The sequence below is a fragment of the Rhinolophus ferrumequinum genome, chromosome 22 (assembly GCF_004115265.2).
Source record: "Rhinolophus ferrumequinum isolate MPI-CBG mRhiFer1 chromosome 22, mRhiFer1_v1.p, whole genome shotgun sequence".
NCBI lineage: Eukaryota > Metazoa > Chordata > Mammalia > Chiroptera > Rhinolophidae > Rhinolophus > Rhinolophus ferrumequinum.
The window spans coordinates 1,119,987-1,142,232 of NC_046305.1; the positions used below are offsets into that span (position 1 = coordinate 1,119,987).

Here is a 22,246-nt window from a genome sequence, read left to right on the forward strand (position 1 = left end):
CACAGACCTCGGCTTCATCCCCTCCTCTCCCTCCACATGTTAGGTAATGCCATGTGAGAGTTTATTTTTAATTTATTAAAAAAGAAAATTGCAATCTTTCCTTCCGTTTTTATTAGGCACAGAGAAGCGTCTGCAGACGTGCATCCCCCTCCCCTACTGAGACCCTGCCGAGGTGTGACAATTAGGGCTCACGTCCCCATCCCATGCCCTCCAAGACAGACAGTGTTTTGTTACTCAGAGGTCCCCACTGGAGGGAACCTCTCCCACTCGGTTTCCACCCTGGGAACTGCAGGCCCTGCCCTGGGGCGGTCTCCCCTAAGGCTCGCTAACTTCCATCCACGTTCTGTCATAACATCAGGTCACAATGCCCCCCTCCTTCGGTCCTTGAAACAAGCACCAGGCCACCAGTAGACAGCTGCTCACATGGCAGGACTCAGGGCTCTTTATTGATGTCTGAAGAAGAGGTGCCCAGCCTTCAAGACTACGGCGTGGGGAGGGGCTGCTCCCCCGGGTTCAGTACCAGTAGACTTTCCTGTGTCTCCGAGTCTCCTGGATCCCCATCGCCTCCATCACCTCCTCCTCCAGCGTCTTCAGACGGGGTACATAGGTTCTTTCTAGAGCATCTTCCACTGACGTGTCTTTGGGGCCATCTGTTGAGCCAGAGGAAAGAAGAGGGGTGGGAGGGAATCTTAACACCCCCCACTCCCAGTCTTACTACCCCTCCCTGCCCTCCTGCCCCTCACCCAGCCTCACCAATCCATGTTTCAGGGATGATGCCGTCAGCTCTGGGAAATTCAGGTTTGGGGATAATTCTTCCTGATCTCGTGGAGACTCGGACCCGCTCTCCTGCCTCATTGAATCTCCACTCCACCTCAGTGGATTTCCTAGTGGATAGAAAAGGTGAGCCCGGCCTGGGAGCCAGTCTCCCTGCCGCCCTCCAACCCAAAATTCAATGGCTGCAAACACTGAGGTCCCCATCTTGTTTCTCTGTTCCTCCGTGTTGGGGTTGCTGACTGGCGCATGTCCGTGAGACGGCCCCTCCCTCCCAGTTTCCAGAGCATCCAACCCGCCGTTCCCCTTGCACAGCGTGGTTGACACCTGTGGACTCAGGGTGGCCCCTGGCCAGAGTCCCATGCGCTTGCCTGTCCACAGGATCCACAAGTTTGACCTGGTTGTGGAGCAGGGGTGCTTCGCTAGGGACCATGGTTCCCCGGTCATCCTTAGTCTGGCGAATGTAGCGGAAATGCTGTCCAAAAAGGGGGATGTCAGAAACCACGGGGTGTGCCGGGGACTTAACCTACCGCAGCTCAGCACCCAGTCCCGGTGGAAGAGAGAAGGTGCTGTCGTCCCACGTCCCGTCCGCCAGTCTCCTGCCTCCCTGATGGCACAGCCCTCCCGGCAGCCCCTCCTCACGCCTCACTCACGGTGTTCAGTCCCTCCACGACCACCCAGTTTCGCTGCCGGATAATTTGAACGACTTTGCCTTGCTTGCCGGCATCCTTCCCTTCCAGGATTTCCACCTGGGAAAGGTGTGAAAGTCAGGGAGGGAGGTCCTGCCCAGGAGCCCCCCAGTTCACCCCACCCGAGGTCCTCACCCTGTCCCCACAGAACAGATGCCAGTCTTCATCAGAGATGGGCTCCACAGCCACCGGGCGCCGCCTGGTTCCCGGAGGGTTCTTCCTCTTGTCTGCCAGGCTGCCCGGGCGGCTCATCCCGTAGCGGTAGTGGGGGGGCAGCGTGACCTTGGACGCCAAAGCCAGCAGGGCAGAGAGACGCATGGCCGGAGGCTGTGCGAAATCCCCTGGCCAGGGGTAGACCCAGGAACCTTCCTAGTCAGCTCTGGGCAGACGGAGAGAAACAAGGGGGCAAAGAAGCAAAGGGAGAAACGTGTTTTTATGCGCTTACTCCACTGCTCAGTGGCCCGCGTCTCACTGAATCTCCACAAGGTGCTGTCTTCACTTTACAGATGAGAAATAGAGGGTAAGTGACTTGCCCATGGTCAGAAAGGTACTTTGCGGGAGAATCAGCCTTCAAACCCACATGTAACTGACTTCAAAGTCCAGAAAGTTCCTTGAGCACAGGGACCTAGGTATCCAGCTGACCCCTGAATCGGCAGATCCCGGTAGAGCTGCCACGTAGCAGGTGCTCAATCAAGTCGTTAAATAAATGCACGAACAGCAGGATAGGAAGAAAACCGGTAATGGGATGAAACACTGGCACAAGGCCCAGATGCAGGCAGTTACACAGGAAAACGGAACAGAGACAAAAAACGGGGACCGAAAGGTTCCTGCACCACTTCCAGTGCCCATCCTGTCAGGGAAAGACCACGCCTCCCTAAGGTAGCCCCAGAGCCAGACTCAGGCTAACGGGGTCCTAAACGTCTACTAAGCCTCCCACTTTTGGATGGACTAGATCAATGGGTGAGTGGTGAGCGAACTGGGCACAAAATAAGCGCTTCCATTTAATGGGCACCTCCTCCCTGTCAGGTGCCATGCTGAGTGCTTCCTGTACCATCTCATTTTCGCCTAAGGACAACAGCTGAAAGGAGGTACCGTTAACCTTGATTGACAGCTAAGAAGGAAGCTTCGTTTCAAAGTACAAGTACAGCGCACTGTACTGGCCTAAAGAGCTCTGGGCTGGGAGTCAGATGACAGCTTCTCCATCCCTTACTCTGTGACCCTAGGCAACTTCACTTCTGAGCTTCTGTTTCGCCACCCAGAAAACTTTACAGGGTTGCTGGTGGCATTCAAGTGACTTAGTATTTCCACAAAGCAAGGTACAGAATAATTTGAGTAGTATTATCCCTTTTGAGTAAATTTAAAAAATATATATTCTGGCACAGGCGTAAATATTTACGGGCAGGAAATAGGAAAACAACTAAAGTACTTGTTTTGGAGAGGAACTGTTTGGGAGGACTGTTACTTTCCACCTTGTTCCTTGCCATAACGTTTCCATTTCTTAACCCTGTGCATTAAAAAACAAACAAACAGAAAACCCCGGCTTATCTGAACAGTGAGATATTGTGTCATTTTTCCTCTTTATACTTCTCAATATGGAAAAGGCCTAATGTTATTTCCAAATAATGCTGGTTGAATGTAAGGGCCTCAGTGTTTCCATTCAGATTACTACGTGACAGATGTATTGCTGGGAACGTCACTGGCACTGGCGTTTGATCTTCCCCGTGAGGGAAGTGGATAGGAGACGAGGAAACCAAGGCCCTGAGAGCCGAAGCGACTTGTCCTAGTTCATACAGCTCTGTGGGGACAGAGTCCCAGAGAGCAGTTTCCAGGCTCTCAGCCTCACGTGGAAAGGTGCTGGCTCGGGTAGTAGCTGGCCGTCAGCTGTGACTAGTTGGCCATCAGCCGTAAACAGCCATTTAGCCACTGATATAACTGCCGTGGCTGAGCTAGCAAAGGCGGATTGCAGTTAGCAGGCGGGTTGTGGCTACGCTAGGGGGTCAGGTGGTTGGCAGAGAAGCAGAGGGCAGATTGCAGATCGTGTGGCTCCTGCTTCCTGTATCTCCAACCCAGCCATCAGTGGGACTACAGTGGTATGAATCTCTCATCCATGGCTCTGTTGGTGTTCCTTTTTGGCCTCACCATATCCTACGGTCTTGTGCGGGGAGTGGGACCAGAGACCCCGCATGACGAGCTCCACAGGAGCAGCGCCAGTGTAGACCCACGACTCCTGCCTGACTCCTGAATGAGCCTCAGCCATTCTAAATCTGAAGCTCTGGATATCCCACAAGCCAGCCCCATAGATCTTTTCCTTCTTTCCCTCCAAGCCCTGGAGAGGCTGGTGTCTCTTCCACAGTGCGGCTTTCCTGGCAGGCTCCGGAAGAGCCGTGCGAGGTAGTGTGGTGGTGTCTGCCTCTCAGGCCCCGGCGCCAAAGGCTTCCCCACCAGCCCCTTCCCAGGCGCGGACCAAGTTCAGGCCCCAGCAATCTGCAGCACCCACCCGCTCTAAGCTTCCGGTGCAGGGCAACCCGGGCCAGACCGCTGAACCACCGCCGGGGAAAAGGAAGGCCCTTCCCGTACCCGCCTCCCTGACGGACCAGCCCAGGGCCACCCAAACCTGCGGGCCCCACGGCCCTCACCTCTGTGCCCTGCGCTGCCGCGGATATTCGGCCCGTGACTTCCTGCACATGGGCTCCGAGCCCCGCCCATCCCTGTCCCTCGGCTTTCTGGGAAACGTAGTCTAAGCGTAGAACGGAAGCTCAACAACCAACCTAGCCTCTCTGCATGCTGGGATTGTAGTCCGCCGCTACGAAGCACGCGGGAAACCGGAAACTGGGTGGGTAAGAAGTCAAAGAAGCGTAAGAACAGCGCGAAGCACATCGGGAATCGGAGGCAAAGCGGGATAGGCTGCGGCACCTGACACATTCCAGCACATGCTGTGTAGGGGCTGCTGGGAATTGAAGTTTCTAGGGACGATGGCTCCATTTTCTAGGTGATTGTGGCTTCCTAGTCAAAACACGGGGCCTCCCTTTCCAGGCAAGGCTACAGCCTATGCTGTCCACACCCGCCCTCTCCGTTGAAAGGGTCCCGGACAGATTAAAAAGCTCCTAAAGGAAGGGATGAAACGTGGGCCCTTCCAAGATGCCAGTCACTGATCTAGTCACAAAGTGTCAAAGCCGGTAGGAACCTGGGGTGATCTAATCCAGCTGTCACTTGACTCAGGGAACCCTGGGAGGTTTCCGCCCTATCAACCTCCTCGTCCCAATTACCAGTGAGGGGTGCCAGCAATCCCTAGCTCTAAACTTTAGGTGGGCAGGGGGTCAAAGTTGTTCTCACCACTAACCCACATACCCCCACTTGCATGGCCATCGTGGGCGCGGCCGATACCGGCACCCTCACCCTCCACTTCTGGGCAAGCTTTTCTTTAACCTTTCCAGGTGCTTATGAGGGAACCTGTGTTAAACAGTGGCCAGGCGGAAGTACAGTGAATGGTGTAGTTTATTCTGACTTTTCTTCATAGAATTTTGGCTATTTCTGACCGTCTGAGAACGGAGGAGAGGCTGACACCCCCTACCTCAATCTGAAAAGTTGATTTAGAAATCATTTGCCCTTTCCCACGTCCCCCTCTTCCGTTAACCAGTACACCCCCAAAGAACCAGTCGGAATCCGATGTAGTAATCAACAGGTTTATTTTCCTAGAACTGAAATCACCTACGCTTCTCAGAGCTAAACTTCCAAAACTACAGTCAGCAATTTTTCATCAGAGCCCAAGGGAGAGGGGCAAAAGTGAAAGACACGAGATGGAGGAGAGGCATGGAGACCACTCAGCGGTCGGGGAAGGGCACTCATTCCCTCGGTCCTCAGCGGTTTACTGATCCGTCTGGTGACAGACAACACTGAGGGGACCACGTGGGAGTATGTGGATGGGAAATGACACCGGAAGAACACCCGAAGCCCCAGCTACAAAAGAAAAAGTCATCAAGCCCCAAAGAAGAGGGGAGCCTCCCAGTGCACTCAGAAATGGGGGCAACAGTGGGAAAGAAAGGAGCAGAATGGGGGGCACACAAAGGGATAGGTGTCTTTAAATTTTTTTTTTTTTACATTTTCTTTTATTAAAAACATTTCCTAAAAAATGTGTCTTTCCTTTATGTCTGGGTGACATGTGACTGTAGGCTGGCCTTCAGCACTATGGGGAGAGGAAAAGGGGCAGCGAGAGGTCTCCCCAGGGCATCCCACCTCTGTCCAGAGATCTAAAGGGGGACAGCTATTTCTCAACACTCCCACCCAAGTTGAGGAGGTCAACGCTTTAGATCTCAGGTGCTTGGCCCAAACTGGGAAGCCCCAAAATCTTCTGATGAGTAACTACAACTCCCAGAACTCCTGGGGTTAGCAAAAGAATGGGTGTTGTCAATCAAGAATTTATGGAACAGAGTCCCTCCCCCACAAGCTGTCCCACTTTCCCTAAATCTATGCAGCTGGGATAATAGGTGAGGGAAGAAAGAACAGGAGCTCAAGAAGAGGCCATCCTCCTGCCCACCCCAATGTGAGGACTGACCCTCCTAGGCCCCAGATGCTCACCCTGCTATTTAACCTCCATCCTTTCCACTCCTATCCCTGACCCCAACCAGCCCAGAGGTCCAGAATGCCTGGGGAAGGGGCAGAGAGGTGTCAGGAGGTGGAAATGGCTGGTCCAGGCCCCAAGAGAAAGCCTGGGAGACGGCTCCAGTCAGGGAGGGACACAGTGGCCTCATCTCATCGCACGGAGCAGAAAACACAGCCCTAACTCAGACAACGGGTGTGGGGACGTGGAGGCGAGGGCCAGGTGGCCTGCCCCGTGCAGGTCAACCTCTAGGGGCTGGGCTTGGGGAGGAAGAGTGAGTGAGAGAGCAGGTTGGGGTGGGAAAGGGGTTCCCAGTTTGCAGGCCATGGCCAGTTTCCCCAGTAGCACCCAGACAGCAGCAGGAACGGGGCGGGGGCTCCTCTTGAAACATTGGTGGCTACAGGCTGCGGGGGAGGGTTGGAAGGGAGAAGGGTTAATGGTGTGGCCTTGGCCTGGCCTCGCCCCAGCCAGTGCCGGTCTCCTAGGAGAGCCCACCCGGCCCCCGAGAGGCTGACCGCTTGCTGCAGGCCCTCCCAGCCCGGCTGCCGGGGCGGGGGCTGGCTCACCTTTCATGGTCTCTCATGCCCGGGGCCTCAGCATCCTCCTTGGCAGCCTCCTCCGCCTCCTCTTCTTCCTCTTCCTCTGGAGGGGGCCCCCGGCCAGAGCTGGGCTCGGAGGGAGTGCTGTTCTTCTCCACCTCCGCAGCGAGGGGCCGCTCACCCTCCAAGATGGCCACCTCCTTCTCCTCCCCTTCAGGGTCTTCTGCTTCCTTGGGACGCTTTGGGGAGTCCTAGGCAGATTGATTGGCAGAGACAAGGTGCACTGAGGCTGGGGAGGGCAGATGCCAGCCACCTGCCTGTGCCCCCCCCACCCCCCAGCCCTCTGCTGGCTGAGATTCCATCTGTGTCCCATCTTCTCAGTAAGGGACTCCCCAAGGTGATGCCTCAGACAGAGCCCCGGCCCCGGGGGAGGGGCAGTTACCTCCAGCAGGTCCCCTGCTCTCCTCTTCAGCGCCCCCTTCTCATTCTTCTCCTTGCTGGGCTCGTCGATAACCAGCTTTCCCTCCTCATCACTGCTGCCCTCCGCGTTCCCCTTCTTGTCACCATCGCCTTCAGCGGCTTCGGGCTCGGGCTCTGGTTCCTCTGCCGTGCAGCTCTTCTTCTGGGAGGACTGTGGCAGACACAGCACAGGCTGAGTGGCACCAGCCGCTGCCACGCTGGCCCCTCCCAGACCCCTCCCTCAGCCACTCACTCCTTCCTTCGCCCACCTCGCCCCCGCCCCCACCCAGGTGCCCAGTCTCACAAGTGATTTGAGACCCACCTCTGTCGGATTAGCCCCGGGGTAAACCCACTGGCCGGGCAGGCAGGGCTCTGTGCAGGAGGGGGGAGGGCTGGAGCAGGAGGCAAAACCTCGGGTCAACTTCTCCCAAAGGGAGCTGGGACCCTTTCCCCGCCGACCCCCGCCCCCCACCCTCCCGCCTCATCCTGCCCGGCTCTCGAGCACCTCCTCCTGGAAGCCTTTGGGGAAGAGCTAAGGCTGGGCCCAACGAAGGCCTGTCCCCACTTACCGCCTCCATCCATCCATCCATCCAGGGGTGGCCCCCCAGGCCTCACATCTGCAAGCCCATCCCTCTGGCCGGAAGCCCCGCCCACGCCCCGCGAGCTCCTACTCTGAAAGGCCCAGCGGTGTTCGTTCCTGAGACCTGGTCCTGAAGACTAAGCTGCAGGATCCTGTGCGGCCCGGGGGTGCCCCGAGCCTGTGGCCGGCCACACCTGCTCTCCAGGGGCTCTTCGGGGCAGAGGGCAGCTCACCTGGTAGCCGGAAGCCTTGACGGTAGGGTTGTTCTCGATCTCCCACAGCCCCTCGCTGAACCCTTTCCTCTTGTTGGGTTTGCCGAACTTCTCCTTGGACTCCTCGTAAGGGAAGAGGTCTTTGGGGCCCAGGAATGCCCTGGGGAGAGAGGTGACACTGTGCTCTGGGGCCCCTGCCGGCCTCGGAGTTGCCCAGCCCCACAGGGAAGGGGCGCCACGACCACCCAGTTCCCAAAGTGGTCTTGGGGGCCTCCCTGCCTCTACCCCCTCACTCACGTCTCGTGGGTCCCGAAGAAAAACACTTGGTATTTGTTGGCTGTTGATTTCACCGCAGCCTCAGGCATCTCGTCAATCTGTAGGTAAGATGGGGGAAGCGGGGGTGAGCCGGAGGCCTGAGGCCGCAGATTTGGGGCTGGGGGGCTGACCTCTAAGGCACTTTTGTGTAAAATCAGACTGAGAGGGACCTAGGCGATCACCAAGGTGGTTTTGGAGTCATTTTCTTCACTTTTAATTTTTACATTCATTATTATTTTGTGTTAATTTCAGGTGTACAGCATAGTGCTTAGACGTGTACGATTTAAGAAGTGAGTCCCCTGACTAATCTAGTACCCCCCCAGCACGTTATTATATTATTGACTATATTCCCTATGCTGTACTTCTTAATCCCTTCCCCTTTTACACCCTGTCCCCCAACCCCCTCTCATCTATCACCCCCATAAATCTAGTACCCATCTGACACCATACATAGTTATTACTTAAGAGTCATTCTTAGCAGTGGAACTTTGTTCAAACGAAGTCAGATGTGATGGCCCAGCAGACACCCTGGAGTCACCACCACCCGCCACCCCAGCTCCGTCACAAACCCAGCAGCGTCTGTCCCGCCCATATCATACCCATAAGCTCACCCCAATTCAGCCACTGTCAGGTCTGGCCTGGACTAAAACCATAGCTTCCGTCTTTGCTGCACAACCCACTGTCCGCACTGCAGCCAGAGGGGCCCTCCCAAGTGTGGAACCCAGTGAGCATTTCCTACTCTGGCTGGGAACCTTTCCATGGCTGCTTTTCAGGGCGGTAGGGCCCACCCGTCCACCTTTTCCATGTCAAGATCTGAACCCCAACACTGCCACCAATATTTGTATGACCTTGGGCAACTTACGGAACCTCTCTGCCTCAGTTTCCTCCTCTGTAAAATGGGGGTAGTCTCAGTACTTAAGCCGTGGAATTGAGTGCAAAACGACCGTGACCTGGCACAGTACTTCCCACGTCCGTGCTTGCTGCACTCATCCTGAGAGGATGGCCCTTCTGCTTGCTGCTCTAGTCAAACTGACCCTCCAGCCTCCGATACTCACCAACTCCTAACCAGCCTTCCAACCTCTGCCCCATCCTCACCTCCTCCAGGAAGTCCTCCGTCTCCCCCTGCCCCTCAGCCTCCCAGATAACTAACTCTCAGCACCCCTGTTTCAGTGCTTTCCCTAGTTCCCGTTTTACAGCTATTCACGTTGTCTTCTGATTAATGTCTGCCCCCAAATCAGAGAGCAGGACTGCTTTTATCCCCAGCAGTGCCGGGCACAGAAGGGGGCACAATGTAGATGGTGGTAATGCATCTCTGAAACCGATAGCAGCACACTGCTCTGGCTGAAGTGGAGGCATGAGGCCGAGGGGCTGCCTATTCCACACACCCCCTCAGTAGCAGCCCTAGAAAGCTTCTGGGGAGCACTGTGAAAGTCACCTGATGTAGTCAAACTCTCACTTTACAGATGAGGAAACTGAGGCCCAGAAAAGAAAAGTGATTTGCCCAAAATGACAGGGCAAGTTAGTGAGGGCCAGGTCTCAGAGCTAGATCTCCGGACTTCGTCCCCTGCCCCACATGTCCTGGGGGCTTGAGCACTGTGGCGGTGAAGGTGCACAGGTCCAAGGTCAGGGAAAGGGAGAGAGTGGCCCAGCCAGCCTCTCAGATCAGGCCCTGGAAGCCCAGGCCAGGCTGAGGGGAGAGACTACAACTCCCAGCAGCACTTGCAGCAGCCCAGCAGCCTGGCTTCCCGCCGGACAGAGGCCAGGTGGCCATGTTGACTGGGGCCCCAGGCACAGATAGGAGAGAGACAGGCCAAGGCAGTGATTAACGTGCACCAAGAAGGGGACAGAGAGCCTGCCTGGGAGACTGGGGAGTATGGAAGCTGGGAGGATGGAAATAAGCTAAGATACACCCAGGAGATGGGGTGGGGACCTGGGCACGAATCTGAGGGGCATCTTGCTCAGATCGGCAGTCTTCAGTCTCCTGGGCACCTCCCCCCTTGCCCTGTGGCCTCTGGGGACAGAGATCCAGCCCCTCCCCCCCAAGAAGGCCGTGCACCAACTGGGCCCTCCCGATGACCAGGAGAAGCTGGGATTTGAGTGCAGGGGGTGGAAAGGCACACTGCCCCCCCACAAACAGGATCTCTATCACCATGACAACCCAACCCCGCCCCCGGGGCCACTCAGCAACCAGGAATGTGACCACCCCTCCCCCCAGGCCCTCTCTCCAGATTGGGGAGGAGGGGACGCTGACACAAGCCCCACCCCCAAGCCTGGAGTCTGGCACCTGGGTCCCCCAGCCGTGCTAGAAACCACAGTTAGGGCTGGAGGGCCAGGCCTTGGCCAGGACACCTGGGTCCAGTTACCCGCTAGCTCCCCACCCTCTTCTCAGAGGGGGAAGCAAAAAAAACAGAAGGAGAGCCTCCAGGGCTTAGAGATCCCAGGAGGCAGCACAGCAGCAAACCCCTTCTCGGTGGGTCTCTGCACTAGGACAGGGTAGGGTCCCGCCCACCCGGAACGCAGCGGGAGCTCTGAGCTCTGCATTTTCGGTGCCCACACCTGCGCCGGGGCGGGAATGTGCTCTAGGACATGTGATGAAAGGGGAAAAACTGAGGCTCAGGAGCAGATGGAGCAAGTGAAGACCTCCTCTCCAAGAGCACTGGTCTCTTTCCCAGGGAAAGCAAACTTGGAGACGGGTAGCTGACCAGTGTGACAGAGGACCCAGGAGGCCACCGGCTGCCCAGCCTCAGGGGCGGGGAGAAACAAAAGAATGGACGGGAATTAAAAATAGACAGGAGACACACCAGCCCTGCTGGCCTCTAGCCAAATAAAGGGTGGCCCTAGAGGAAAGAGGGGGCGGGGCCTGGGCAGATGGGCATCTGCCCCCAAAGGGTCACCCCCCACCTTGAGTATAGGCACCAGTGGGGGACGGGCCAGGAGAAATGTGCTCTTTTTACTTAATGGAATTCCCAACCCTTCACCCTAGAAAGGGGAAAAATCCCTTCTGTAGTGGACCCTTATCCTTCATGTTACAAAGGAAATGTCTCTGCTTGCATTTGGAAGCGAAAGGTGGTTCTTCCTAGACGTAGGTACAACGTCTCTGGGGAGGCCAGTACCCCCAGTACAGACAGAAGTCTCCCAGGCGGTGCCTTTATATCCAGGCTGTGACTCAGAACAAGTGAGTCAAGGCTAAATGGGTCAGGGTGGGGACCCTACTGCACCCCACACACTGGCCTAACAGGGAGGGGGACCCTGCTACTTCTAAGCCATTCCAGGTATCCAGGCAGGTTACTTCTCCCAGGCCAGGCCCACCCACTCCCACCCGTCTGCATTTGCAGGGCTCCATCCCACCAGCCCTAGAATATGAAACCCTGTCCTCCCAGATTCCAAGGACACCCTGAGGTCTGAAGAAGGCTCTGAAGTTCCCACGTGAAGAGTAGGGGAGAGGACCAAATCCAGGCCGAGGGGGGGCCTGCCCAGCTCAGAGGAAGGCAACAGGGAAGGCCAAGGCCACACTGCCTGCCAAACAGGGTTCTGACCACCACACCCAGGGCCCAGGCCCCAGCTGCCCCAGGAACCGGAAAATCTGGGGCAGGAGACAGTTGGGGCCGGGAAAGTGTGGCAAACTCAAGGCAGAAAAGAGGTGGTGGTGCCTGGGTGTGGGGGAGGGGCAGAGGGAGAAAAGATGGGTGAGGCCCTCTGGCTGCTCAGGTTTTCTGGGACTGAAACAGGAAGGGGAAAAAGGAGGAAGGAACGTGGGGGGGGGGAATCCCTGAGTCTTGGAGGTTAATTGTGAAGTGCTTGGAGATCCCCCAGGAAGTCAGGCAGGAGGAAGAGGGAAGGAGAAGGTTAAGGTGGAATCACACCATCCTTCCAGGCAGGTCTTACCTACCACGTGGCCCCTCTGGCTGGACTCGCCCAGCATTGGGCTGTTCCAGTCTCACCCAGTCAGCCATGCTCCCCAGACGCAGGGGCCTTCACCCGGCAGAGGGGAGGCCCCCACTCCTACTGCATCCATCTCAGGAGGGGCCAGGCCCCTTCAGGCTTTGCCACTCTAGGGATTAAGGCCCCCCCGCAAGACATGGTGAGGGGACTCAGATTTATCTCTTCTTTCGGTGGTCCAGGAGGATGCCTGCCAGAGATAAGAGCCTTGGGTGTGCAGCTCCCCCAGTTGTGACAGCCAAGAGCCAGAGCACAGGCCAAGGGGGAGGGGGACACAACTTTATCTGAAAGGTCCAGGCCTCGACAAAGGAAGAGACTGCTCCTTGTCCCACCCTGTGCCCTGCAGGCTAGCGGGAAGACGAAATGGATGGCACCCCCAGCCCCCCTTCAAAGGCCACCAGAAACCTGATGGTCTCCCCCACAGGGAACAACGTGGCCCATTTGTATCTCCCCTGACCCCTTCTCTCTTCTCTGGTGCTAAGGGGTCCCCTGCAGCCCATATTCTAGCTGTGCCCCCACCCCGGGCCTTAGGCCAGCCTCTGGACTTTGTCCCATGCCAGGAGGCAGGGGCAGTCAAGACTGGATTCAGTTCTTGCCCTGCCCACCAGGGCCTTGGCATCTGGGCCAAGAAGCCAGCTGGACCAAAGGTGCAGGGTAAAGTACATGAGTGTTCACACGCCTGACGCACACATGCACACAGGTTTCAGTGGCTCTGGCCTCCCCCCTTCACCCCCCCGCCCCGGGCCCCTAGCAGGCCCTGGAAGCTGGGAGAGCCTGCTTCTCCCTACTTGACTCCCATTCTGGAGGCCGGGCATCTAGAAGTTCCTGGAACAAGGAGCTCGAGGCCAGTGTGATCAGGCAGACTGCTCAGGATAGGGTCCCGAGTGTCCCCAAAGTCGGCCTGACACTGAAGGAGGGGAGCCTGGGGCCACTTCCTAAGCTCTGAGCAGGGTCTGGGCCCCAAAAGACACACACTCACGCCAAGAGCAAGCCAAAGCCCTAAGGCAGCTCTGCACTTGGACCTCGGGTTCCAGAAGGGGCCCTGGCTGCCTCTGGACTTCCCTCTGCAGGACTCCTACAGCTAAGCACCAGAGTCCGGCAGGTACCTAACACCTAGCCCTCCGACACCAACTTTGAAATAAGCTGCCAGAGGCACTGCCCCCACCTCCGTGACACCCCAAACTCTTTGCACCCTGTGGCTCTCCCCTCCCTCCCTCCTTACTTCACCTGTCTCAGCCCTTATGGAAAACAAGACTGGATACTAGACTGGGCTTTTGGGCCCCACCCTCCCACCTGGCCAGGTGGTGGAAGGGGGGAGGGGCCCTCATATTGGCGGGCTGATCAACCACATGGCAGACTGGGCCTTTCTGGCGGGAGAGGCTCATAGTGGGGGGGGGGGGGAGAAGAAACTCCGGCACCCCCACTCCAGTAAGAGACAGTCTGGAGTGGACTTCGCAGTCCCACAGGGCCCTGCCACCCTCAGCCCTAAATCTGAGTTGGCAGCATGTGGAGGTCCATTTTTGTGGGGCTGCGGAGTGAGGAAGGGTGCTGGCGGTTAATTTCCGAGCCAGGCAGACCCCTCTTACGCCGTCCCCAGCCATTCCTCGACCCTCCCAACCAACTTCAGACCTCGTTTACCGCCGCCCGGAACCAAAGTTTTCTAGAGGCGAACTCCGCCTCCATGTATTCCTTTCTGGGCTGGGATTCTTCTTTAACCCTTTAATCCAGTAAGAAGTTAGAGCTGGGGGCAACAATCAATGAAGAAACTGGGGGTCTCTAAGGGGGTCCCAGAGGGGGTGGCGGTGGCGCCTGGGGGGTGGGAGGAGTTACACGACTGGCCCGAACCCAGGCAGCCGACCCAAAACCGCTGGGAGTATGGGGGCTGGGGGCGGAACTGAGTACGCGGAGCCGGGCCGGGAAGTGACCCGCGCCCTCGGGTCCCCACGCCGCGCACACGCCTCTACGCGCGGACGCCGTCTCGCCGGGTGTTCGCCGCCCCCACCCGGTCGCCTCCCCATTATATAACCGGCGGGTGGGCTTGGAGGCGTCGGGGAAAGAGTCGGGGGCTCGGGCGCCCCCCGCCCCCACCCCTCCGCACGGAGCGCTTGCGCCCTCCGGGGTGTTATGCAACCCAAGCCCGGAGGGGGATCGGGCGGCTGGCCGCGCTGCTCACCCGGGCCGGCCAGTGTGGGTAGCCCTTCATCTTGGCGAACACCAGGTCCCCGCATTTGTACTCCTTCTGCCGGTTGGATCGCGACATGGCGGGGCTCCGGGCGCCCCGGGCTCCGCGCCGGGCCGGGAGGCGCGAGCCCAAGTTGGCGCGTGCGGCGGTGGCGGCGCCGCTCCGCTCCGGCCCTCGCGCGGCCCCTGCCTCGATGGCGGCCCCCGGCCCGAGCTCCGGCGCGGCCACGGCGTCTCCCCGCGCGCCGCACGGACGGGGCGGGCGCCGATCGGGGGCGACGCTCCGGCGCGGTGGGTGCGCGCTCGTGCGGTTGTTTGTGTTTGAAATTCAATTGCTCCCTCCTCTGCGCGAGGCCTCTTCCTCCACCCCCCGCCCGGTCCCCACTCCTGCTCCCTCCTCCCTTTCCCACTCCGCCTCCTCCCTCTCCGCGCCCCCTCCCGCCGCGGTTCGATGCGCGCAGCTTCCGGACGCCCGGGCCTGCCACCGCCCGACGCCCAACCTGGAGCCGCCTGGCGGCGCGCAGCGACACAGGCGTGCGGAGCCGATCGCCGAGCTCGCCGAGCCGGCTTTGTGTGCCCGCTGTCGGTGGGTGCCCGCCGGGCGGGAGGAGCTGGCGCCGGGCTGGACGGAGCGGCGCCCCTCCCCCGGCTGCTCACCACCGCGGCCCCCACGCAGTCAAGTGGCTACGTCTACTCACAGTGTCTTTCCCTGCCCTCTGCTCCCTCCCAATCCACGAGCGTGTGCTCGGCGCCCGCCGTGCTTGGCAGCGTGCTGGGCGGCGGGACTGGGGTGGGCACCGGGCCGCCGCGCGCAGAGGTACGCCCTGGACCTCCACGTGCTTACAAAGTGTGTGGGGTGGCCGCGGAAACGTCGGGGATTGGTGCCCCGCGACGAGTTTGGTCGCCAGGAGGTGGCCGAGGGGTTGTGGCACAGAGTAGCCACGTCCTGGGTGCACTAGTAGATAGATCTCGGTTCCCCTGGCTACTTCCTGTCAAAAGAGGTGGGCTCTACGACTCGCTAAGCCCGCGAAGATGAGCTGTGTTCTAGTGGAAAGACAGAATGCCAGTAAATCCCAAATCATCATAAACTGAAGACCAGGAACCAGGCACTACCTCGGGGTGGAAGTGGGGGACAATCTGGGAAGGCTTCCCAAAGCTGGCTGCTTCAGCTGGGCCTCGGAGAACCAGGGTAACTTTGCTGGACTCCAGAGTCTACATTTTAGCCCGGGTCATACGTTATCGAAGGATGGGGCCAAAAACGTGAACTCGGGTCTCTCCCCTCTGAGCCAAAGGAGACTTAATTGTAATTTCTCTCTTTGATTTGCTGTCACTGTATTGGTCTTGGATTTGCCCAAATTCCTGATGTGTATGCTCTCTCAGATTTGAATCTTCTGTTTCAGCGTGGCCAGATCCCTAAACTTTTGCCACAAAACATGCTAGGTTCGAATAGGCGAAACGCATGTTTTTGTTCTCACGTGTTTCTGGATCCTACCTCAAGCTCTGGAGGAAGCGCAGGCCCCCGCAAACGCCCAGGCCCACATCCTACACTGCTGCTCACCAGTCCCGGGATCTGGGATGAGGCCTGGAGTCCAAGTCAGTGTCCTCAACTGTAAGATAGGGTGACATAACTGGCCGCCAGCAGCCGACGCCAGGTGTGGCTGCTGATAGCTGAGGCCTGCAGTGGCCGTTGATACAGCCTTTTGGATCAGTCGGTTGTTGTCCTGCCCATGGCAATGACTTCACAAGTTTTGCCTTTGTATGTGTGCTCTCTCAGCATCTTCCCCTTGTGCCGGGACTCCCTCTGGCCCTGTCCACAGGCACTCCAGGCCCCAGGCTGGTGGCACAGCGGGCCACTCTGCAGGTCCTGTGGCAGGAGAAGAGCCATGCTGTGCTGTCGTCAACCACAACACCTGTCAGTTTGTTCAACAGCAAATCCAAACTTGTTGCAACAGACCAGCTAAGCTACAGTTGGTGTTTCCTCTGCCCTGCGTTCCGCTGAGATGTGGTTCCTGCGACAGTCCAAGCTGTTGTGCTAATGCTTTCCTTTGTTGTTCTTAGGCCTTTAGGAGAGACTTTTTTGTTCGCTTGCTTTTTGGTGGAAAAAGCAAGTTGATTCAAAATCAGACTCTTTTAATTATTTTTTCAATTACAATTGACATTCAGTATTGTATTAGTTTCAGGTGTACAGCTCAGTGGTTAGACATTTAGATAATTTATGCAGTGATCCCCCAATTAGTCTAGTACCCCCCTGGCACTATCCATAGTTGTTGCAACATTATTGACTATATTCCCTGGACTGTACTTTTATATCCCTGAAGGAGAGACTCTTGTCCTTGAAGATATTTCAGTAAATCCAGTGTCACAGTAGGTGTCCTATAAGTATAAATATGCAGTTTCAGTGCAACAAACATTTGAAAACTATTTTCCAATTTGGCACATCCCAATTTAGTTAAAACCAAGAGTCCCATTCATTTCTCCACTTCGTTGCGTCCTAATGCCCTGTTTGGAGGTGGCCATAAGGTTTCTAACTTCTTTTTGCAGCAAATCTCTTGGGCCTGTCTCAGTCCACCAGCGCATGCTGGCTGCCATAAACCAACCAGGGCTCCCTTTGTCGCAGTAATCTCCCAGGCCTTGGTTGCAATTTAATATCCAAGTTCTCCTTACAATAGCATCAACCAACTCCCAGCTGCCCCTAACAACCGAGCCAAGAGCCGCAGAGGGTCAGTTACACGGGCAGGTGGTCAGTTACACGGGCAGGTGGGCATAAGCCCGCTTCCCTTGGGATTCAGGTCTAACCTAGTGCTGTGCAGACTGTAATGTGCAAACAAATCACCTGGGAATCCTCTTAAGAAGCAGGTTCTAATTCAGTAGGTTTGAGGTGTCTGCATTTGTAACAAGCCCCAGGGCGCTGCTGCTGCTCCTGCTGCTTTAAACCACCCTGTGAGTGGGAAGATCTAGAACACAGGTCGCAGGCCCCCAGACTGCCAGCCCGGCTTGGAGGCCATCCACAGATGTCTCAGTGAAGTGATCTTGTCGATGCTGGAGCTGCCTTCCACACGTGTGTGGGGAGATCAGACAGAAGCCAGGGGACTTGGGGTCCCAGAGCAGAGAAGACTTGCGGCTGCAGATCTGGCCGTGGGGTTCTGAAGTGAGGGACAAGGTCAGGGAAGCTGTGGGTGTACCTGCTGTCCATAAACAGCAGGAAGGCGGAACGGCGGCAGCAGGAGGGAGTGCGGTCCAGTGGCAACGACCTGGGTTTGCACGTCAGGGGCCGGAGTTTGAATCTGGCTCTTGGCAAACAACTATAACTTCTCTAAACAAGATTTTCTTCCACTGGAAAAGTACGAAAACTAATGTCCCCCTTATGGGGTGGTTGTGAAATGAAAAGGAGATTATCTGTGTGCAAACTCTCACCTAACTTGTAAGGAACTTGACCTACCCCCCACCTCCCCAGCCCAAAAACTGCGTCTCCACGGCCCATTCCCTGGCATGCCACCCCCCCCCCCCGCGAAAAAGAACAGCCATGCTTTTATGCATTTTAGGGGGAGTCAGAGTGGGTAAGAATCAGGTAACGGTCTGAGTGCCTGCTCCCCCACCAACAGTCACTTTAGGAAAGCGACTTCACTGCCCAGTCTCAGTCTGCAGGTCTGTAAAAGGTTGCGATGAGGAAGGAAGGAAAAAATGTACAAGTGCTCTGAACAGCCTGGAACCTAGTAAGTGTTGGCTAGAACTGGTTATGTCTCAGATGAGATTTTGAGGGATATTTAGTTAGAAAATGGCTTCCTTTGCGGCGAGCATTATGCCTCAAGGGAGATGGCATGACTCCGGTGACTAAGGACGGCTGGCATGGGCTGGCTTTGAGTCCCACCTGCACAACCTAGCAGCCCTGTCACCTGCTGTAGTCGCTCAGTCTTTCTGTGTCACTTTTGTCTGTAAAGGGGTTGTTGATAAGCAGTTGACATGTGACAGATGTGTCGGTAGGAGGTACTGTTGGCTACTGAGTGTTCAGTATTAGCTGTTAGTGTAGCAGCTGTTTTTCTTAAAGGTGCTTAAGTTTTATAACCTCTATATGTAGAATATCCTCCATAACAAAAAAAAAATCATTTTTTAAAAAGTTCTTTTTTTTTTTAAGTGAAACTCATTGGATCCTTTCCCTAAGACTGTATACTCTCTAACATAGGTGACTAGTTCCATTTAAATTGGTGACAATTAAATAAACATAGCCATGCGGTTCCTCAGTCACGCCGCCACATTTCAGGCATGTGGTGGCCTCCTGTGGCGAGTGGCTGCTGTACCGGGCAGTGCATATGGGCCTTTCCATCATCACGGAAAGTTCTGTTGGACAGCGTGCTCCAAAGCAATGACCTTCCACTTGAGCTGCACATTAAATCACCTCAAGAATTAAAAATCGCTAATGCCTGGGCCGGACACCCCTGAGTTTAGATCGAATTGGTTGACAATAGGAACCATGAAAGGGTTTGGGCAGGAGAGAAACATGAGCAGAAGTGAACTTCCAGAAGCTTCCTCTGGCAGCTGCACGGACGGACAGATGTGGAGAGGCCTGGAATTGCCAGATCAGGAGACAGTGGTAGTCGCTACTGAGAGAAGCTGTATTTCTGGGTTGTTTTCTCCAAGAATTGTGGCGAGAGCTCCTGAGGGGAGAGGGCTTCAGCCTTCACAGCACGGGAAGGGGTGATGTGTCCAGATTCCCATGTTGCTGTTTAAAAATTCAGCTTCATTTTTCGTAAAAGTAATTGATACATGTACGTATAATATATATATATATATATATATATATACATATATATATACACACACATATATATACACATATATATTTAAATAAATTAATAAGAGTCATGTGTGGACAGATGGTGAAAGGAAATTAAGAGCCAAGGATTACAGTAATCCCACTTCTGTGCATCTGAGTCTGTTGCAGTTGTTTTAGTTGTATGTGATCTGAAGAAGCAGAGGTCTACAAAGTTTTGATGAAAAGTAGTCGTCCCAGCTCCCGCTTCTCTTCATTCCCTCTCTCCAGAGATAATATTCAACCTGCAAACTGTTTTAACTAATTTTTGGTGATTTACCTCCATATCTCTAAGCAACATACTTCTTGATTTATTCCGTTTTTAGGCATTAGCTGTTGATGGAAATCTGTGGAAGAGATCGAGCTCTTTCCTCTGTCCATCGCAGCCTCAGAGACTATTCCTGTCTGTCAGACACTCATCGGTCATCCCAATAGAGTGATACTATGATTTCTGTTGTACTAATATTAGGCGTTCACGTATCAGTCACATCTGAGCTGCAATGACTTCTGTGCATACCATTTTCCTTTCCCTGTTGATTGTTTTCATTTTTTGTTTAGTTTTCTAGGTTTTCATTTGCTAACTTAGTGACACATTCTCCACCATTTCAATTTCTTCATAAAATAGTTAGGCACATCAGATTTACTATCAATTTCAAGTTCTTATCGATGTCACTCAGAAAGCCCTGTGTCCTCATCCAGCCTGACCGGTGGCCTTCTCCTCCTGGCACAGCTGTCCTCCTGGAATCTCTCCCCCCATCCCAGCATGCTGGGAGTCCCCCTCCTTTCTCCCATGTTGGGGACTGTGCTTCCTAAATTCTAGGTGTTTCTCTTTCACGGTTTAATCCTCCCCGCCTCGGCCCCTTTTGAAGCACATCGTCTCATTGCTTCCTGAGAAAAAATGCTCAGAACAGAAAATTTTGAGAATGTAACACGTATGAAAATGTCTTTATTCTGCCCTCCCACTTGATTGAGAGTTTGGCTTGGAGTTGAATTCGAGGGTGGAGATACGTTTCCTTCGGATGTTTGAAGCCCTCGCTCCGTTGTCATCCAGTGTACAGTGTGGCTGGGACGAAGTTCGGAGCTATTCTATCCAGACCCATTTTGAGAGATCTGTCTTTTCCTTGGGAGCTTGTAAGATCTTTGTCTCCAGTGTTCTTAGATTTCATGATGGTGTGGATCTGTTTTTATCCATTATGCTGAATGATTGGTGGACCCTTTCAATCTGAAAAGTTGTCTCTCAGTTCTGGGAAGTTTTCTGTAATTATTCCTTTGATGAATTCCTCCCCTCTGTGTTTTCCTGGAACTCTTATTATTTAGATATTTCTGGGCTGGTTCTCTGATTTTCTTAACTTTTCTCTTGTGAGAATTTTATTTATGCTCCTGTGTTTTTATTTCTCAAGAGCTCTTTTATTTTTATGTTACTTTTTTATGGCATTCTGTTCTTGTTTCATGCATACACTATGTTTCTCTTGGTCATCTGAGACAATTATTGGTAGGTTTATAAAGTTTTCTTCTCCCTGCACTTTCTACATTTTTGTTTGTTTGTTTTGTCTCTATCACCCATGTCTGAGGCTTTCCTCAATATACACCTTGGTTCCTGCTTATGCTTAAGAGCGAGGGACTCAAACACCATCTGGTACCTCTGGGCATGTGGTGGGGGCTCGTCAGCTGAGAACTTGCCAACGATGTTACCTGCTTGGAAAGTTTGTACGGGGACCCCTGATATCAGGCTCCATAAGTCTTTCCTCTCAGGCTGAGCAGATTTTCCAGTGGAGATTTCCCCAATATCTAGTCTGGGGGTGGGGGTGGTGTATCTCTGTGAGACACGTGTATGTTGCTTTAATTCCCCTGATTTCTGTGCAGTGCCTCTGTCCTTGACTGTGTCTGGTTTGCCCCATAGCAGAAGCCCTCTGTTTTATTCCCTCTTGAGGAAAAAACAAAAAACCTTCCTTTATCTTTTCTGGGGTTGGGGAGAGGCAGTCTCCTGCTAGCAGACTGGCTGGGGGAGGGCACATAGCTGTTTCTTAAACAGCTTTTGACCAGTCCTCATTTTGGTTCCCTCCCCTTCTCATTCACTTCCAGAGGTACTTGCTGCCACCGCTCCTGAGCCCTTAGAGGCTTCTACAGGAGATCACGTGGATTCTCATGTCCCCAAGGCCAGCTTGGGTCTCAGGGAGGATGTGCCCAGTCAGTTATCACTGGGGCATTTGCATTCCATCTTCCAAAATGTTGTAACTGTGGTGTTCCCTCCTCATTGTCCCATCTTTATGGGTTTAAATCTTCAAAATGGTCTTTAATACCTTTTCAAAAAAAAATTTCCTTTATTGAAGTTTTTGTAGGATTTCAGGAGGGAACCAACCCCATTAGAATATGTGTTCAATTCACTATCTTTTACTGGAAGACTTTATTACAGTTATTGCTCCATTTGAAAGGGTAATACGTGCACAGGTTACAAATTTCTAAAGGTATAAAAGGGTGCCCATAAGAGATAAATCCCTTCCCTCCCTGTCCTGAAGTTTCTATCATCAACTTGCATGAAAACAACCTTTTGAGGGCAGTGTATATACCTAATAAATGAATCATTGATCTTTACAGGAAGAGGACCCAGCTTCGAAAATCCGTGTCAAAGACAGGTCCCTGACCTGGTGGGGCTTCTCTTCTCTGCAGGGCAGCGAGACCAGGAATGAGGATAGTCAGATCCCTTTGCAAGTTCCTTATTCTCTTAGGGTTCTAAGTCCTTCCACTGTGTTAATAGCAGGCGTTTCCCACAGAAGTCGGACAGGGCTCCTTCATACTCCGTCCATTTTTCAAAGGAGAAAAATGAGACTCAGAGAAGAGAGGGGACTGCCGAAAGTCACCAGAGACTGGGTTGGGGCACCTAGCTTGGAAAAGCAGGTGGTAGAGGCCAGCACCGCACAGGGCGCAGCTGCTGTAGGTAGGACTGGAAGGTCTAGCTCCTCAGGGCACCAGCTTTGCAGTCAACTGAGGAGTTTCTTAAAAACCTAGACTCTGCCCCCCCCCCCCGCCCCGCCCCACACCTGCAGAATAGGAAATCTGAAGTTTCAGTCATAGATTTGCATTTCTAAGCAGCTTTCACAGTGATCTCAGGCACAGTAAAGTTTAAGAACTGGCATGCAGAAACGTGCTCTGGGCACTT

General features: G+C 54.7%; 2 protein-coding genes across 3 annotated transcripts; both read right to left on the reverse strand.

The window, feature by feature from the left end:
- Positions 1-92: 92 nt before the first annotated feature.
- On the reverse strand, positions 93-4,203 carry MRPL24 (mitochondrial ribosomal protein L24). Of its 2 annotated transcripts, none has more exons than XM_033092566.1 (6): positions 4,097-4,203; positions 1,596-1,839; positions 1,425-1,520; positions 1,143-1,246; positions 754-884; positions 93-650 (listed from the first exon to the last, which is right to left on the reverse strand). In XM_033092566.1, the coding sequence occupies exons 2-6, from the start codon at positions 1,776-1,778 to the stop codon at positions 514-516; spliced, it is 651 nt and encodes a 216-aa protein (XP_032948457.1). In that variant the 5' UTR covers positions 1,779-1,839; positions 4,097-4,203; the 3' UTR covers positions 93-513. The 2 variants fall into 2 exon arrangements, with proteins under 2 accessions (XP_032948457.1, XP_032948458.1); XM_033092567.1 differs by lacking the exon at positions 4,097-4,203 and adding an exon at positions 3,958-4,077.
- A 924-nt stretch (positions 4,204-5,127) lies between these two features.
- HDGF (heparin binding growth factor) lies at positions 5,128-14,675 on the reverse strand. Its single transcript, XM_033093424.1, has 6 exons — positions 14,275-14,675; positions 8,145-8,221; positions 7,869-8,007; positions 7,039-7,227; positions 6,624-6,847; positions 5,128-6,461 (listed from the first exon to the last, which is right to left on the reverse strand). Exons 1-6 carry the CDS (start codon positions 14,359-14,361, stop codon positions 6,455-6,457), a joined length of 723 nt encoding a protein of 240 aa, XP_032949315.1. The 5' UTR covers positions 14,362-14,675; the 3' UTR covers positions 5,128-6,454.
- Between the last annotated feature and the right edge of the window lie 7,571 nt (positions 14,676-22,246).

Coding starts and splice junctions, on each gene's coding strand:
- MRPL24 (XM_033092566.1), bottom strand. CDS start 1,778: ATGCGTCTCTCTGCCCTGCTGGCTTTGGCGTCCAAGGTCACGCTGCCC. Junction 885..1,142: donor CTTGTGGATCCTGTGGACAG/GCAAGCGCATGG, acceptor TCTATCCACTAG/GAAATCCACTGAGGTGGAGT. Junction 651..753: donor CATCCCTGAAACATGGATTG/GTGAGGCTGGGT, acceptor CTGGCTCAACAG/ATGGCCCCAAAGACACGTCA.
- HDGF (XM_033093424.1), bottom strand. CDS start 14,361: ATGTCGCGATCCAACCGGCAGAAGGAGTACAAATGCGGGGACCTGGTG. Junction 7,228..7,868: donor TCAAGGCTTCCGGCTACCAG/GTGAGCTGCCCT, acceptor TGTCTGCCACAG/TCCTCCCAGAAGAAGAGCTG. Junction 6,848..7,038: donor GAGCAGGGGACCTGCTGGAG/GTAACTGCCCCT, acceptor CAATCTGCCTAG/GACTCCCCAAAGCGTCCCAA.